General features: G+C 40.8%; 1 protein-coding gene across 12 annotated transcripts in view; it reads left to right on the top strand.

Moving 5' to 3' along the window:
* Positions 1-15,736, top strand: part of MTUS1 (microtubule associated scaffold protein 1) — a 129,925-nt gene that overhangs the window by 76,455 nt on the left and 37,734 nt on the right. The window contains exon 1 of one of the 12 annotated variants that reach the window (XM_073219103.1): positions 5,324-5,763. The exons of the other annotated variants lie outside the window; for them this stretch is intronic. Within the exon in view, the coding sequence (XP_073075204.1) occupies positions 5,643-5,763 (121 nt within the window). The 5' untranslated portion in view covers positions 5,324-5,642. Of the gene's footprint in view, positions 1-5,323; positions 5,764-15,736 lie in introns of those variants that run through there. 12 annotated transcript variants of the gene reach the window in all.

The raw sequence follows: 15,736 nt of genomic DNA, 5'->3' as shown, positions 1-15,736 counted from the left end.
GGGAACATTAACTCATCTCACTGAAGAATGATTCTACGGCTTAATGTTTAACATAGAGGTTCAGTAGGGACTTCTTTGCCCATTGTTACATTGCTCTGAGTGCAAATATGCTGCCTTGCTTTTTCCGGAGGCCCTCACCCTATTCTGTCTACACCCATGGTCCCTGTCTCACCTAGACAATTATATACAAGTAAAATCCTCACTGTGATAAGCACAGTCAGCTCGCCAAGATATTGCAGTGTTATTGGCTGTGCTTTTCATCCGCTGTCACTCTGAACTTTGGAGGCATGGAGTGTTGGTTTAAATCTTGGTCTGGCCACCTTCTGTGTGAGTCCTGACCCTGGGCTGGGTGCTAAGCCTCTCCAGGGAGGAATAATTCCCAGTATAGGAATAATTTTGGCCTCAGGGGATTATTGTTATAAAAGCTCTCAAATGATAACTACTTCTGCTTCTGATGACGTTGATGATTATCCCCTGCATTGTTCTGACGGGTCTAGTGGCTTCTAGAGCTCTTTTCCAGGCAGTTGGATTACTTTAAATCATTGGAGCCAGCTGGGAGAACCACTGAAAGTCAAAAACCATCCCCACAGGACACTGTTGTGATTTATTTAAAGATTATGATGTGATAAGATTCTAGCCAATATCGACTCTAAATAAAATTTGGTTTACTGTTTATAAGGAAGATGTCACACATTCCACATGCTACTGTTACCTCAGTCCCCCGGACATTAAAGCTATTTGGGGTACCGAAGCATCAGAGTCGTATTTATCCAGCCCCTGATTGTTTTACACAGCCTTATCCGCCCCAGGTGCCGTGGTGTCTGCCCTGGAGAGGGGGAAATGCACTGAGCCTTCCACACCCACCTACCACATTCCGCGCAGGGGGCTGGGCTGGCTTTCTGCAACCCCTGTCCAAGTGCTGGGAAAAGGCTGCGAGCTGCAGACCTGCTCCGATGAGGTCGCACCGGTGTGGCCTGGGTTTCCTCTGGTGGCAGCGGGAGTGACACTCAGTGCTGATTTAGGATTATTACTTTCCTCTCTCTCAGTCTTAAAAAGCAGACGCTCTTCTGATAGGTAATAAATTCAGTGTTTCAAATCAGGGAGAACTGTGGATTGTTCACTAAATCTTGCTGCAACGAAGGCTGTCTTTTGGGAGCAAGGTTCCTACTCATACTACATCCAAATATATTCCAAATCGATCAACATTTCAAACAATAATTAGGATAAGAGCATTAAGGAAATAGACTGGGATAGAAAAGGCCTTTCCAGGGACATGAATATAAAAGGAAAGGTTGAAAATGATGAAAACAAAAGTTTTAAGCCTCCTGTTTATCAGAAACATCATAAAGTGGTAATGGTCGTTAGCTGTAACTAGGCTTATTGTTGTGATCATTCCACGGATATACAAAGATGGAGTCATGATGTTGTACACCGGAAGCTAACAGAATGTGGTATGTCAATCATATCTCAATTTAAAAATCATAAACAGTTTTTTCAGGCACACAATAAACTGGGACAACAGGTGACATGTTTACCCCATATCGGGCATTTTCAAATCAGCAAGATAAGGTCACTCCACAATGGAAACATAGATGGACAGACACACAGAAGGGATATGGAGGGCTTAGGGCCATAAGCAGCAACTTTACGTGATGCTAATTGAAACACTGTGTTATCAGTTCTTGTACAGTTTTAAGAGTAGCACCCAGTATTGGTGAATAAGTGAGGAACAGATGCTTCATACACACTACTGAGGGGAGTACAAGTTAGGACAGCCTTCCTAGGGGCTCTTTGGAAACAAAACAGAAGCCTGCTTCCCAGGAATTCCATTTATCAGAATTGATTCTGGGAAAATGATTCTCTTATTTATTGCCTTTCAGAATTGTGCAAGTCCTTAAAATAATGATAGAGGGCTATTTAATACCATGGAAATATAAGTGTGACATTTTTAATACATTGATAAAGCTTAAATTGAGTTTAAAACCCTGTTACAGGGTACTCTGATGTCCAAGTTATTTAATTTTTTACAAAAATATTCTACAGTGAACATAATGGAATTTTTGTTTTTCAAAAAAACATAGTATATAGATAAGACATTAGAGCTCCTATTTTGGCAGACTAAAGAAATAAAAAGCAACGTTACTGATGTGAAGAACTTAAGAACTTAGGGGTGGGTGGAGGTGGAAGTTTTTTCGTATTGTTTTGTGTGAATTTTTTGATAATGATTCATAGTGTGTGTTATCAGCATTCTTCCTACTAAGGAAGAGGACAGTATGGAAAATTGGTCTCTGAGTTGAACATTCTGCAAGTGGAATAGAGATTTGAATGTAAGCTAGTAAAGATTATGAGGCATAAAAATGAAGAAAATGTGGCAATTAGTGTTGTACTAGGGGAAGTTAAGAGGTCAGTGTGAAGATGGATACTCCGTGGTCGATGACTTGTATACGGATGAGTAAATTCCCTAAGTATTAATCCCCAGATTCTTCATTATTGTTAATAACAATGAGCAAATCAGTGCCAGTCTGGACACATTTCCTGCTACAAAGCATATGCTAAAGTCATAGCATCATTGTTTTTTCTAAAATCAAGTCACTGATGAAACACACATACACACACACGCACGCACTGCCATGGAGTCTGTGGTTCTTGTTTGAATATATTGTGATATGAAACCTTCTGCCAAACTCTTACACCATCCATATCATATCTTTTGTTTCTTAAACCTTACTTAAAGACTATACAATTTTTCTTTTTTTGGCATCATCAATAGACACTTCAGCGTATTTTGAAGTTTTTTTATAAAGCTATTCTGTCACTTAGACTTTTTAAAGTTTCTTTTTCTATGATCTTTGTTTTTAAAAAATGGGAATATGAATTTTTTTAAATTAAAATGTCTTGCCGACCTGTACTCCCAAAGCATTGCTGACAGTTTGCTATATTTGCTTCAGTATTCTTTATTGGTTTTGCTTAAGGATGAGATCCAATTATACATAAAATCTTAAATCATGGTTTTGTTTTTCCATTTCACATACTAACACAAGTTTTGCTGTTCTTCAAGAAAACTCGTTCCTAATTTTTACAACTGTAATTACATCTTACTATCTTAGGTACCAAAAAGTTCCTTAAATTTTTCCTTACTGCCCCTGGTGATTGCTGTCATGTTCTCTTAAATCAGTTAAATACTTTGCAGAGTAACAAAAATGGACACTTTCTTATCTTTAGGTGTTCATCCAATATTTAGCATAACTTCAGAAACTGCAGCTAGACTAGTGCAGGAGCCCTAACAAGCTCTCCAAATAAGTAATCAAAGGGGCCACCTCTTTGAGCCAATTTTTAAATCTGTGCTTCCCCAACTGCCAGAGTATGTATATCTATTACAAAAACAGCTGCAACTCTACAATAACTTCTTCTTCCGTTACTTAAAAGGGTGTGCCCGTGTGACATGGTTAGGAGAGTAGCTGGCACAGTGCACTGGTGGAGTTGACAGTCGGATCGCCAAGGTTGCCCCTGGGCTTTGGCGCACTTGTCCCAGGCAGCCACCAGGGGGCAGACGATGGGAAGGAATCGCAGCCAAGCATGAGCTGTGAATCTTAACACTTATTGCAGCCTCTCTGGAAGAACAAGAAGTACGCATTCTGACTTGGTTTTCCCTTGTGTCGGGCACTGCTTCTCTTTATTATTGCAGTTCCTTGCTCTGCTGTTTAAAAAGATCATGAGCAACATTTGCTTTTAACATATGTGACTTAGTGTAGTTCAAGTAAAAACGGTAATGAATACAAAACTGTGACGTGTTGATAATCTCTTCTTTTGGGTCGTGTAGGGTAAAGGATTTCCCTTTTAACCAGGCTAATGCAGAGTTTACTATTGCTTAACTAAACCAAACCCTGAAACAAAAAAATTCTATATAGATGGTGTCTATATTTTTAATATCGATATTTAACTTTATTCTTGTATTTATAATTTTCATGCTGACTGGCATCTTGGTTTTTAGGAGTTTATGGGGCTGTGGGGCAGGGACGACAGATGGTTACGGCACATTAACGTGTAGAGCTTGGAAGAAAGGTGGTTGTTTTTTAGTAATAATGCACTGTGAAAACTGTTAAGGCAACACCTAAGCATAGCTTTTTTAAACTTTAATTCTTCAGGGTTTGTGCTTCAGTGACCATGGGTGCAATGTGCTTACAAAGATGCATTGTGTGTGAACAAGTCTTTATCTTTCCCGAAGCTAACCCTTGACGGTTCTTGGGTTTGTCTGTCTCATTGACAGCCTCTAAAATGGCAGGCAGGGAGTTGAGTGAAGAGAGAAAGAATTATACAAAATTTCCTTTCCTGACTGTCTCCTTCCCTTTTTTACATCCTAAATGCTCTCTAAATTTTCTATAAGAATAACTGCTTCCTGCACGTTTTAATAGAATTTCACAGGTTTATTTATGGTTAACAATTTCTACAGTTATTTTATTTATTAAGGAAATCTTGGAAATAAGCATAGAGTGTGTGTTTTATGCATTGTTTCCTTATACGTTTTGAAGATAAAAATGTTACCAGTTTGGGCTATTCCTGGTTTAATAGTACTAGCTTTACTTAAAGTAGCACATTGCCAGGGTAACTACCTATATCTTTCAACTAATTTTGGCGTTTGACCATCATACTTCAGTGTATTTTTATAAACCACTTGACTAAAATAAGCATTTAATAGATCCCAATATAAAACACATAAAACCACACCCCTCCCCATGTTCCTAGTCTCAAAACGTTACTGAGACAGGCCACCTGATTGTCTATAAATGTAATTACTCAAGCAATAAATGTAGGCCTTAGAAAACAGCCTGATTAATTTTTATTCCATTGGGAGTATTATACTACATATATTGGGTAGAGTGAAATTGCATTAACCTCTTATGGTTGGTTATTAGAGAGATCCTCAGAGTGTGTGTGTTAAAGTTGAACTTTTACCTTTTACCAATCTGCCATTAATACATTAGAATTTTTTTAAAAGTTGTTTTATATAAATGAGAGTCTTTATTGTTTGAAGCCATTTAAAAAAATGTTTTTGTCTCAGGTAATCAGTATAGGTTTACTAGAAAATATCTGGAAAAATGCCCAGTGTTTATTCATATGAATATAGTTAAATTTTAAAAATCAGAACACAGATTACTTTAATGCAATCTTAATTTTTTTTCTAGTTCCTAATTAAACATGAAGTACTGGAAATAGTTAATTTCCCTTAATGAGCTTCCAAGGGGTTACAGAATCTGTGACATTATTGGTCGTTGTATAAAGCCCTTTAGACCACCCACTTTCTCCTCCTTCCACCGTCTCTGGTGGAAACCGAAACAATCCCATAAGCGTGTGCAGTGTGAGGTCAGTCAAAGGCTGCTTACGGCTGGTCGGCCAAGGGAGATCTTTATTCAGAGGAACAGCATTGTTTTGGCAACATCTGGAAGTGAAAACGGAAGCCAGGAACGCCTGGGGAGCGCTGGGGTTTTCCTCTTGTGTCTGTGTGGTGCAGTGGCATTCGCTATGTAGCTTGTTTTCTCTCGCTGTATTTCTTGGCCTCGAAGAGAGCTGAGTTTAAAAAGACAGTATGCAATAGTTCACGGGAGCTGTTTCTTCCGTTAAATCTTTCCACCTGCTCCGAAGACATGTTGCTGTCTCCCAAATTCTCCTTATCTACCATTCACGTCCGACTGACAGCCAAAGGACTGCTTCGAAACCTCCGACTTCCTTCGGGGTTGAGGAAAAGCACTGTGATTTTCCACACAGGTTTGTCTTGCTGGGTCATTGTTTTAATGTTGCACAGGGGGGACATCTTCATTAATTTGCAGATGTTTATCAGACATTTTCTGAGGAGACGAGAGTTGGAGGAAGGAAACAAATGAGAGAACTAGGCTTCATTTATAAACATCAGCAGTTTTGTGTTTCCATACGTGAGTGTGCATGGTACTTTCACTGGTTGCAAGCAGAGGTGTGCTTGGTTTGTTTATGGGACGCAGCACTGTTGCCTGGGTGTCCCCTACCTCTGTTTTCTGACTTCAACCGAATCTGAAAATCGACACCTGCTAAATTACATTTTACTTCAAATGAGTTTGGAAACAAGACGTAGGTAAACAAAGGAGAAGATTTCCATCTCTTAAAGAAGGAGATGAAATGAGAGGTTTCTGGAGTTTGTCACAATGTGCTTTCTCCCTGTGGTTATGAAAGGTTAGTTTCACATACTGAAAGATTTCCGTAGCATCAACATTTCTGAAATAAAACAACCTAATCGTTGTGGAAAGGTAATATAAGGCACCACAAATGAAGTTTTCCAAGCTTCCTATGAAAATGTTTGCAGTCACAGAAGACGGCCTCCACTGTTTGTTTGTATCTGCTTTTTATTTTCTGGGCTTCAGGTGGAAATACACGCAGGGCATGATTTAGGCATGTGTCACCCTGCATCAGGGGAGCCCGTTGCCTCCCGCAGCCGCTCTTGTTCTACAGGATCATGGCAGCGATGGTGAATTACACTGATTTTATGCTTACCAGGAATTTCATAAAATCAATTCTGTAAAAACTGGAGTGCCCACCCTATTTGATTCTGCCTGGTTAGTGCTAACTGTGCGTATGTAAATGGAAGATTTTTTTCTTGTTTCCTATGCATGTCAGCCCTTCGGTGTCTTGTTTTTCATCTCTGTCCACAGAGACATTTTTCAGCTGACGGTTCTTAGTTTTCCCACAGGCGCCCCCTTCCCCTGTGGAACGACTCATTTTTTCCAGCACCTCATCCTCTCGTCTCATTATGCCCCTCGGCCTGTTGCCTGAGCCTGCCAGTCTTCCCCTCTTGGTCTGAGCTGACAGATGAAGGTAAATGGGGTGAGGCAGGAGGTGAGCGGGGGCTTGGCCTCCCCCAATCTAAAGGCCACTGTAATTTTTTCAACCCTAAAAAATAAAAACGTAATGGCACCCTTTATTTGAAATTACTTGTTATGATCATACAAGCTCAAAATAGTTTTTAACTTTAACATCACAAAAAATCCATGTTGCAAGTTAAAAAAAAAGAAAGAATGAAACTGCAGAATGTTGTATAATTCCAATCAAGCCTCTTTCCCCAGGCCCTCTGCCCTTTCCACAGGGGCAGCTACTCTCAAGGGTGCTTGTCTATCCTTCTGGTAATTTTCTAATCCTGTGTAAGTCTTTGTAGATCTTTTATGTGCTTTGTTGTTATACAGAAATGGAAGCATACTATATATAAATGCCCCTCCATAGCTTGCTTTTGAAAGTCAATCTTAGATTTTCGTGTTAACACATTTATCTACCTCACTCTTTTTAGTAGCCATGTACCACCCCATCGCTGGGAAAGCCATGATTTATCTAGCCAGTCTCCTATTAGTGAGCATTACAGGTTGTTGGTCATAGTTTTGTGAAGCAGGTAGCTTTCCGAGGCAGGTTAAGCAAAAGATGCAAAGTTTTTATTACCAGGGTTTGACTAAGAGTGGCATTTTAGGTACATTGTATTTTCTGAATTTATGTCAAAATATTTTGAAACACTCCACTCGACTGCAGTCATAATTTTTAGAGCTAGAGTGCCCTTATGGGTGGTCTAGTTTACCTTACTGTGTACCAGAAGTGGGAGGCCCTGAGGACTGTATTAACTTGTCCAAGAGCCCCTGGTCAGTGGCAGACATGGAATTAAAACCTGGGACCTCTCTTCAGAATTTTTGGCTTATAGATTTTTCTGGCTGGGCATTTTACTATAATTCTGTTAGAACTAGTAAGTCATAGTGATTAAAAAAAAAAAAAGTTGCATGTGTGGGAAGCATTTTTAAGTTACGTAAAGACTGTAAGTCTACTTAGCCCCAGTAAGAATCTGCTGTGAGCTTTTCCGTATTACATTAAGGTCCCATCAGTCTCCCAGTAGAATGGATGTTGAATCACTGCGTGTATTGTCATCCACAGGGGCTGAGAGCAGTAGTTTGTGTTTGTATTCTTAAAGGAGCGGTGCTGGTGGCTGCTGGAGAGGCAGTGGTGTTGACCTTGGTTCCAGGTAACCAACTAAATGACCTTGATCCTTAATCGTGCAGGGCTACAGAATAATGGCATCAGTGAGATTATTTCCAACGTCCCTTTAACCCTGGATGTGTTACCAACAACTCAAAATTCATCTTATTGAAAAGAGTTGTCTCCTTACCTCCCAAATTCAGCTAATACCCCCAATTTATGTATTTCTTCTCATAACGCCATGTCTTTCCCTTACCCTGTCATCAGACCGCAGTTCCCTTTGATTCAGTGTTCTTCTCCGTTTATCCACAATTGGTTGCAAGAATCTAAGACTCTCTCCTTGAAATCATTTGTTTTTTTGTTTTTAACTCTACCACTACTCTAGTTCAGGCCTTATTATTAGGTTGAAGCACTTGAAATTGCTCTTCTTATAAGTAAAAAAAAAAAAAAAAAAGGTCTAATAATTGACATTTTCATGTCCTCCAACCTATACTTCGGGCTGATGGGAGGATATTGTATTTGGTCCTTGATACCACCCCTGCTTCCAAGCTGTCTTTCATGCTGGGGGACTAATCCATTCATTTCATAAATAAGTATTTTAGACATGTGCTATGTGCCAGGTCCAGTGCTAGAGGCCGACAATATAGCCAGGACTGCGTCACACATGGCCCTGCCTTCATGCAGCCTCCTTGCAGGGGAGGCCAACTTCATCCAGGTGCTCCAGAAGAAGTGCCAGGTAACGTGGGACCTTGGGAGGTGTGGAATTAGCCAAGAAGCAAAAAGTGTTCTAGGCTCAGAGAACAGCCTGGGAAAGCGTGGAGGCGAGGGAGAGGATGGCTCCTTCAAGGGAGTGAAAGAATTTAATGTAAATGTCTGAGCGTAGAATGTGGAGAGGGAAGTGCAAGCAACAAGGATGGTGATTATAGGGTCCTTTCATTGAACTTATATCTGGGCACTAGGCGCCTCAGGATACTGTTACTGCATGGCGCCCATTGACAAAGTCTGTTTTCAGATCCAGGATGTAATCTCCTCTCTAAATAGGGGAAAGAAAAGAAAGGCAGTGAATTTGTCCGTGTTCGGAGTGATGTTGCAGGATGTTGGGGTGGATGGAGACCTCGGCGTCAGGGAAGCGAGACACCTCCCAAGAAGTCCAGAAGGGGTTTCGCTGGCTCGCCCGAGGTGCTGGTGGTAGCGTCTCTGGCAGGCGTACCCAGCTCAGCCTATTTCAGAATTGTACCTCGACGTGTTAGTTCCAATTTTAGAGTAAGTCAGGGGAGAGTGAAGAATCTTCTGTGTAGAAATATTCCTTCCCACCTGTTTTGAGTTCAGTTTTTCTGTGAAGCTGGCTATACCTGTCTGTATCATTGTGAAAATTGTCATTTTGAACTTCAAAGAGTTAATGTTCTCTGAATGAAGTGAAGCAGTGCACATTGCACGAAGAGAATTCATTTTGCTGAGCTGGTGAGATAAAGAAGACTTACATAGTGAAAGGGAGGGGTGTGTGTACGTGCACCGAGGAAGAGCAGGGGAAACCTCCCTAATAGGGCAAAATGTCCTCATTTACTTGAAGCTGCCCTACAGGGAGCCATTTTGACTAGATAATTCAGTAAGAGTGAGGCAGAATGTGAACATATTTGTCTAGTTAGAATGAAAGTCATGAAATTATGTTTGGTATTCATTTTTGCAACTGTGAAGAAGTGCTTTTAGCTGCAGGGTGTGACAACGGCTTAACTACGCAGTAGTAGCTTATCTCACCTAAAAAGCAGCAGCTTGATGTTGTCAGCGGCTCAGCAACGCCAGGATGAACATCGGTTGTGTTCTCAGCTCTTTCCCCTTGACTGCCGCCTGATGCTCTCAGCATAGCTGGTCCAGGCGGGGAGCCGGGAAAGAAATAGGGAAGGGGTGGAGCCAAAGCACCAGAGTTACATCTTATTGGCTGAATCTCAGCCACACTGCTGTCTCCACTGGCAGTATGGGAAATGGACTATTTGAGTTCCCCAGTCTCTGTGGTGGATGGAGGTATAAGGGGTTAGAGCCTTATTATGGAATCTGCCACAGAGAAGGCAAACAGTTACTTCTTGAAGGTTGATATTGACCGCTTATAAATTTAAGAGAGTGTATCATTTGAAAAGTCCAATTTTGCAACAGATCTCCATGTTTTTTTCCTCCTCAATGAGGGGAATGTTTTTTGGTAACGATGCCCTATCTTGTAATTATTTCAGTTAAAACACTTTCAAGTCAGTTTGTTGTTTGGACATAGTGGTTAATATTTTATTTTGATCTGATTAATGAATTTTCAGTTATAAAATAATATGCTGAGAAAGAATCTTCTCAACTTTTAATGTGGCTTTAATGTATTAAAATGTACTAGCAAAAAGATTAACATTCTATTAGCAACGCTTAATGGTGGGTATCCTATTCATGCATGTTAAGGCAGAGGCTACATAAACTTCAATTTCTCTTGTGTTTCTCTATCCCATTACGAAATGTAGAAATCAGTGAAGCCATTTTAGGAAGCTTCTAAAGCTTCCATATGTAAAAAGTTAGAATTTGTGTGTAGAAAATTAGAAGATGCAATCATTTGTAGAATGCAGCAAACATCAATATGCCCAAATTCAAGAATAACAGGTGAGAGGTGACGCCTTCCACCACCCCTTTGCTGTCTTACTGGGAATCCACATCCTTCTTTTCAGCTTCCTTGAAAGCCTTGTGGAAAATTTTGCCGGCCTCCTGGTATGCTGATAAGCATTTACTAAGAACTGGGAGTGAGAATAGCATTACGATAAACATTGTCCCAGACTGGTACTAAGCTGCGGTAGCTCTGGCAGTTTTATAAGTACAGCTCTGCTGAGATAGTAACAATGTGACCTTTCATCATTTAGCAATCTATTTAAGAAGGCAGTGAAATGTTAAAATGAAATTTCACTCCTGATAGATAATATTTTGGTAAGTTTTTAAAAGTTAGATGTAATATCACAAGTTGCAGATAATTGAAGTTTTAACTGCATGAAATGGTGTTTTATTGTGGTATCTGTTTTCACAACAAACATGGAATGTGGAACATATGGTACAGTTTGGAGTTGGATTCAGGCAGGGAAGCATAGCAGCGTTTTTCATCAGGAGAAACTGGAAGAATGTGGCAAACAACGTATGATCAATACTTAATTGGAACAAATGAGATGTTCTGGTAGGAAACAGCTCTACAAATGAAATAATATAATGATACTTTTTGTCAGCCCTAAAGCATGTTTTAGAACTAAAAATGTTTCATTGATAGTATATGTGCCTTTTTTTTTTTCGTGAAAAAACAACAGGTGTGGTTTTCAGTGTATCCAATATTTGCCTGTCATTTTTCTGTATTTGTCTTAGGTGACACTGGGTTATTTTAGCCCACAAGTGTCCTTTTTATAAGGAACAGCACTTGTTCGGCTCTGGGGGAAATGAAGACTAATAATAGATCTTTCTTTTCGGATGGCAGATTCGCCCTTTCCCTCTTGTTCCCTGGGGACCTGAGGTTTAGGCACCTCTCTCTTAAACTGGTTGTCCTTAACTGGTTAGTATTTTGAGGATGACATTCTCTTTTTGATTACTGCTTGTGTTAGAGAAATTCTTAGTGTTGAACGTTTTAATTGGCTAGTTTAATTTTTGTTCCTGATGTAGTACATCCTATTGTCTTGAATACACAATGTGGAGCTTTTTGACTCATATTGGTGTATTTTTAGTATGTACTCAACATGCACTCAGGACTTCGGTCCACATGTGGCTTGAGTCAGCCCTGCTGTTCCCTGGGGCCCTCGTTTGACAAAGAGCGTGGGACTGTAACACGGCTGCAACGGCTGGGGAGGGCACGGTGGCCGTGGAGCCCTGACCCACAGGGCCTGGCCTCACTGGCACCACGCGACATCACCTGACTGGCTAGTCAAGAGGTGAGAGTCACAACAGAGACATTTAGAATTCTACTACAGTAAATGTGCTTCAGGTCAGCACTGTGCAGTGAGGGCCTTGTAGGCTTCCTGTCGTGTTTCGGAATCAGTGCCTGGGGGTGACAGAGTGTTGTTTCCGGTACCGGGCTCTTCCCTGCGTTAGAGAGAATACCTAGTCGGCATGGGCCGTCACTACTGAAATAAAAGCCTGCTTGGCACAAACGGGCTCTGTGATGCAAGTGGTGTTTTAGGTACCTGTTAAATTGGTTAAGTGAAAATGATCATTAAGACAAAAATGAAAGTGCAAGTGAAAGCTAAGATTTAATACTTAGGTAATTTGTTTGACAATAAAGGGGAAAAAAGCCCCCGACAGTGGCTGCAGGCTCATGAAATGGCCCCTGGCTCTCCTCGGTGGGAATGGATCCTCTGTGGGCTGAGCAGACACCTGTCCCATTTGGTCGTACTCAGTGTGAACAAGGATAACAGGAGAGCTCTTTCCTAATTTAAGTCAAAATAGGCACACAGGTTTTTCCTCTACCAAAGTTCATATTTCTAATGAAGTAATTACGGTAAAATACTTTCATTCAGTATCTTCAGATTATAATGTTACAGGCTTAAAATTGGATTAGTTGCAAATTTTTATTGTGTTCCACTTTTGTAGTATTCTCTTTTGGTCCTGAAACAAATCCATAACCCTAACATGTTGAGGTGGACCCTTAGGGTACTTAGAAAGCCAGCAAATTGAGGGAGGGAGTCCTTGTTTAAAGGATTTTTGAATGTAATGAATTTGTTAACTTTTTTTTTTATAGTTAGTAGTACATTTTGAGAATATGAGAAATCTGCTTTTTGCCTGTCAGCTACATGGGAAATGCTTAAGGTCAAGTTGGGACGCTTCTTTCTGGAAAAACTGTGTAAGCGTAATTATCCTGAAATAGGAGTTTTCACTATGAATATGCCTTCTGTTCTGTAATCAACTTTTAAAATTAAAAACATTAAAACCCTTTTACATATGATATAAGCCATTGGAACAAATTCTAAAAATGTAATAATGTAAAATTTTAAAATGCTTATGCATCTTAAACAACCCCCCTTTCCACACAAAATGAATCAGCTTGGGTGATTTTAAAAGTCTAAACCCTGTGCTTTGCTAAGTTTGAAATATTCCATATGAATAAGTGCCATACCTACCTAGAAATAGAAAAATATTCTATGTGGCTCCTAATTGATGATTCTTATTAACTCTTTTAGACTAAACAAATAATGAAAGGAACACTAAAAACGTTTATATCAATTTAAAGTAATAATTGACATGAATAATAACTTTTGAAAATATCATAAAATTATGTACAGACCACTGTGGGTTTACTGTTCAGTTGATACAGCTAGGTGGAGTGCGTGTTCATGGGCTGCGGTGGGAAATACAGAGCTGATCGCTCCTTAGGAACATGACATGGCAGATGATTAAAGCTGGAAAGGGTTCTGCAGCAGGTGGGTTTAGAGGAGACTCTTGGGAGACTAGGAGCAGGTGTTTGGGAATGCCCTCAGCCCCACATCATGGCCCACACCAGCCTCGCCCTTGGCCCCGTGCTCACCCTCTGGCGCTATCCATGAGTCTTTGTGTTATGTCCTAGCTGGAAACTTGTGACTCATCCTGGACTCGCCTTGATCCAGGTGGTCACTGAGTCCTCTTATTTGGTCTCGTAAACACATTCACCGCCTCCTGCCTGTTCTCACTGCCACTGACCCATGAGTTTCTCTTCCTGGGTCTTCTCCTGAGCTCCCTGCCTCCCACCTCATATCTGCCTGCACAGTGCCCCACAGCCCTGCTCAGCACCGTTGCATCCTCCCACGACATGAAACCTTGTTTGGCACACACACTCTGGCCCCTGTTTGCTTCCAGCCAGTTCATCTCACTGTAACTTCAGGAGTGCTTCTGTGTCAGCTCTGAGTCCCAGGGCATCCAGGCCTCCCTGTACCTCTGTGTCTTTGCATTTGACTTCTCTGCTTATCTGTCTGCAAGATGTGCATGTGTCCATCCAGTCTCTACCTCTAAAACCCCCCCTTGACTGCCCCAGGTCCCTGTGTTTCTCCATCTGTACTCTCACACACTGTGTGCATTATTCTGTTAACTGATTATCAAACCATATGGCCACTGTTGATGGCATATTTCTCTCTCAGCTGCCTTCAGTTTCCTTAAGAGCAAGGACCAGTTAGAATTGTATCCAATAGACACTTCTGAATGAAGAGTAGTCATTTGGTGATCATTTCATAAGTGGTGACACCCTTTATTAGGACACATACTTCCCCGTAGTTTGCATTTATGCTTTGTTTCTATGGAATATCCCAGGATAAACACTCTTCATCAGATGCTGAGGAAACACTGACTGAAGAACTTGGATAGAGAAATGCATCCCTAACAAGAGTTTTAGGTTCTGACTGAGGCAGAAAGAAGAGAATGGGTTGTCTGTCCAGGTTGCTGTAGAGATTTAAAGAACTCTTACCAGCCATTAGGTTTATGACTCCTGTTTTAGTAACCCACAAATATTGGTTTCCAGTGCATTATGTAGTAGAAGGTAACACCCCCAGTGCCCCCATTGTCACCTTCATACGGTTAGGTGGACGTGTGAGAGTTGAACAGGAAGAAGTTAATACTAGGGAAACGTGATTCAGCAGAGACCCTTGACATATTCATGCCTCCCTGTACAGCACCACCCTCTTCTGCATGCCTCCCCTGCCCCCTGAGATGGCAGGTCCACCTGGCCCATAGCAAAGCCATCATGGTGTAGTTTGATACATACTTGGTGAGATTGATTAAGTAATAGGTGTATAGAAAACTAGGTAACAATGGTTACTGAGTGCTGTGTATAATTGTGTGTTGCATGGAAGCCAAGGGAAGCTGTCCTAACAGGCCTTGTCTTTTGCTTGACTTTAATATTTGGAAAGCCAGCAGATTCATTAAAAGGCTTGTGTGGCCTTAAGAAGGACGTGTCTTCAGCAGCTAGTAGGTTAGTCCATGTCTTAATGATGTAGTCTTTCTCTCAAAAATCATGTTTAGCCTTGAGATAGGGGTTTATATGCCTGAGTAATTTGAGTCTGAAAAAATGGGCCTATTCCTTTTTACCCAACTACTTTCTTCAAGATGATGATAAAGAAGTTAATTAAACTAGTGGGAAGTTGTATGAAATTGAGATTTCCAAGTATAAAGAACAAAGAAAGCAAACAGTGTTATCCAGCTATTTTTCAAGTTGAGCAAAATGTCTTTGATTCAGGACTTTTGTTTTCCTAATGAAGGTTTCAGTTTTGGTAGAACAAATCCCAGGAAGGCCGAATCTGATATAATAGTAGTAATTATCTTGTTGACAGACATCTGAATCTGTAGAAGTTAACATTTCATTTTAAGGTGTCTGATTAAACTGATTCTTTGAAATCAGATGTCCTGTGAATAGGTATAGCGAACAAAATTCTATGCTTTCAAATACAGCTGCATTATCAAAATGGTAACATGCTGATAAAGGGACCGTAAGGGCCAGCTTGGTTCATATTATGCTCATTTCCTATAAATAATGAATCCCGTAGGGTTTAAGGGAAGCACTGTGAAGTACCTGACTTGTGAGCTGTAGGGCTCTGAGCATCACTGGAGAATTTTGCATCATCTCTGATCTTCAGTTGGACCAGGAGTGGGGGGGGGGGAGGGAGGGAGGGAGGGATGCTCAAACTGGGTCCTCAGCTATCTTGTGGTGCAATTGTGTCCTTGGGGAGCACAGGCAATGGAGGGGAAGATGGAGATCACACCCATCACTGTAGGTAAAGGGCTGTCTGTCTGCTTATTTGCTCCTATG

This window comes from Manis javanica, chromosome 12 (genome assembly GCF_040802235.1).
Source record: "Manis javanica isolate MJ-LG chromosome 12, MJ_LKY, whole genome shotgun sequence".
NCBI lineage: Eukaryota > Metazoa > Chordata > Mammalia > Pholidota > Manidae > Manis > Manis javanica.
The sequence above is the reverse complement of the archived record's forward strand: the minus strand, read 5'-3'. Positions and strand labels throughout refer to the sequence as shown.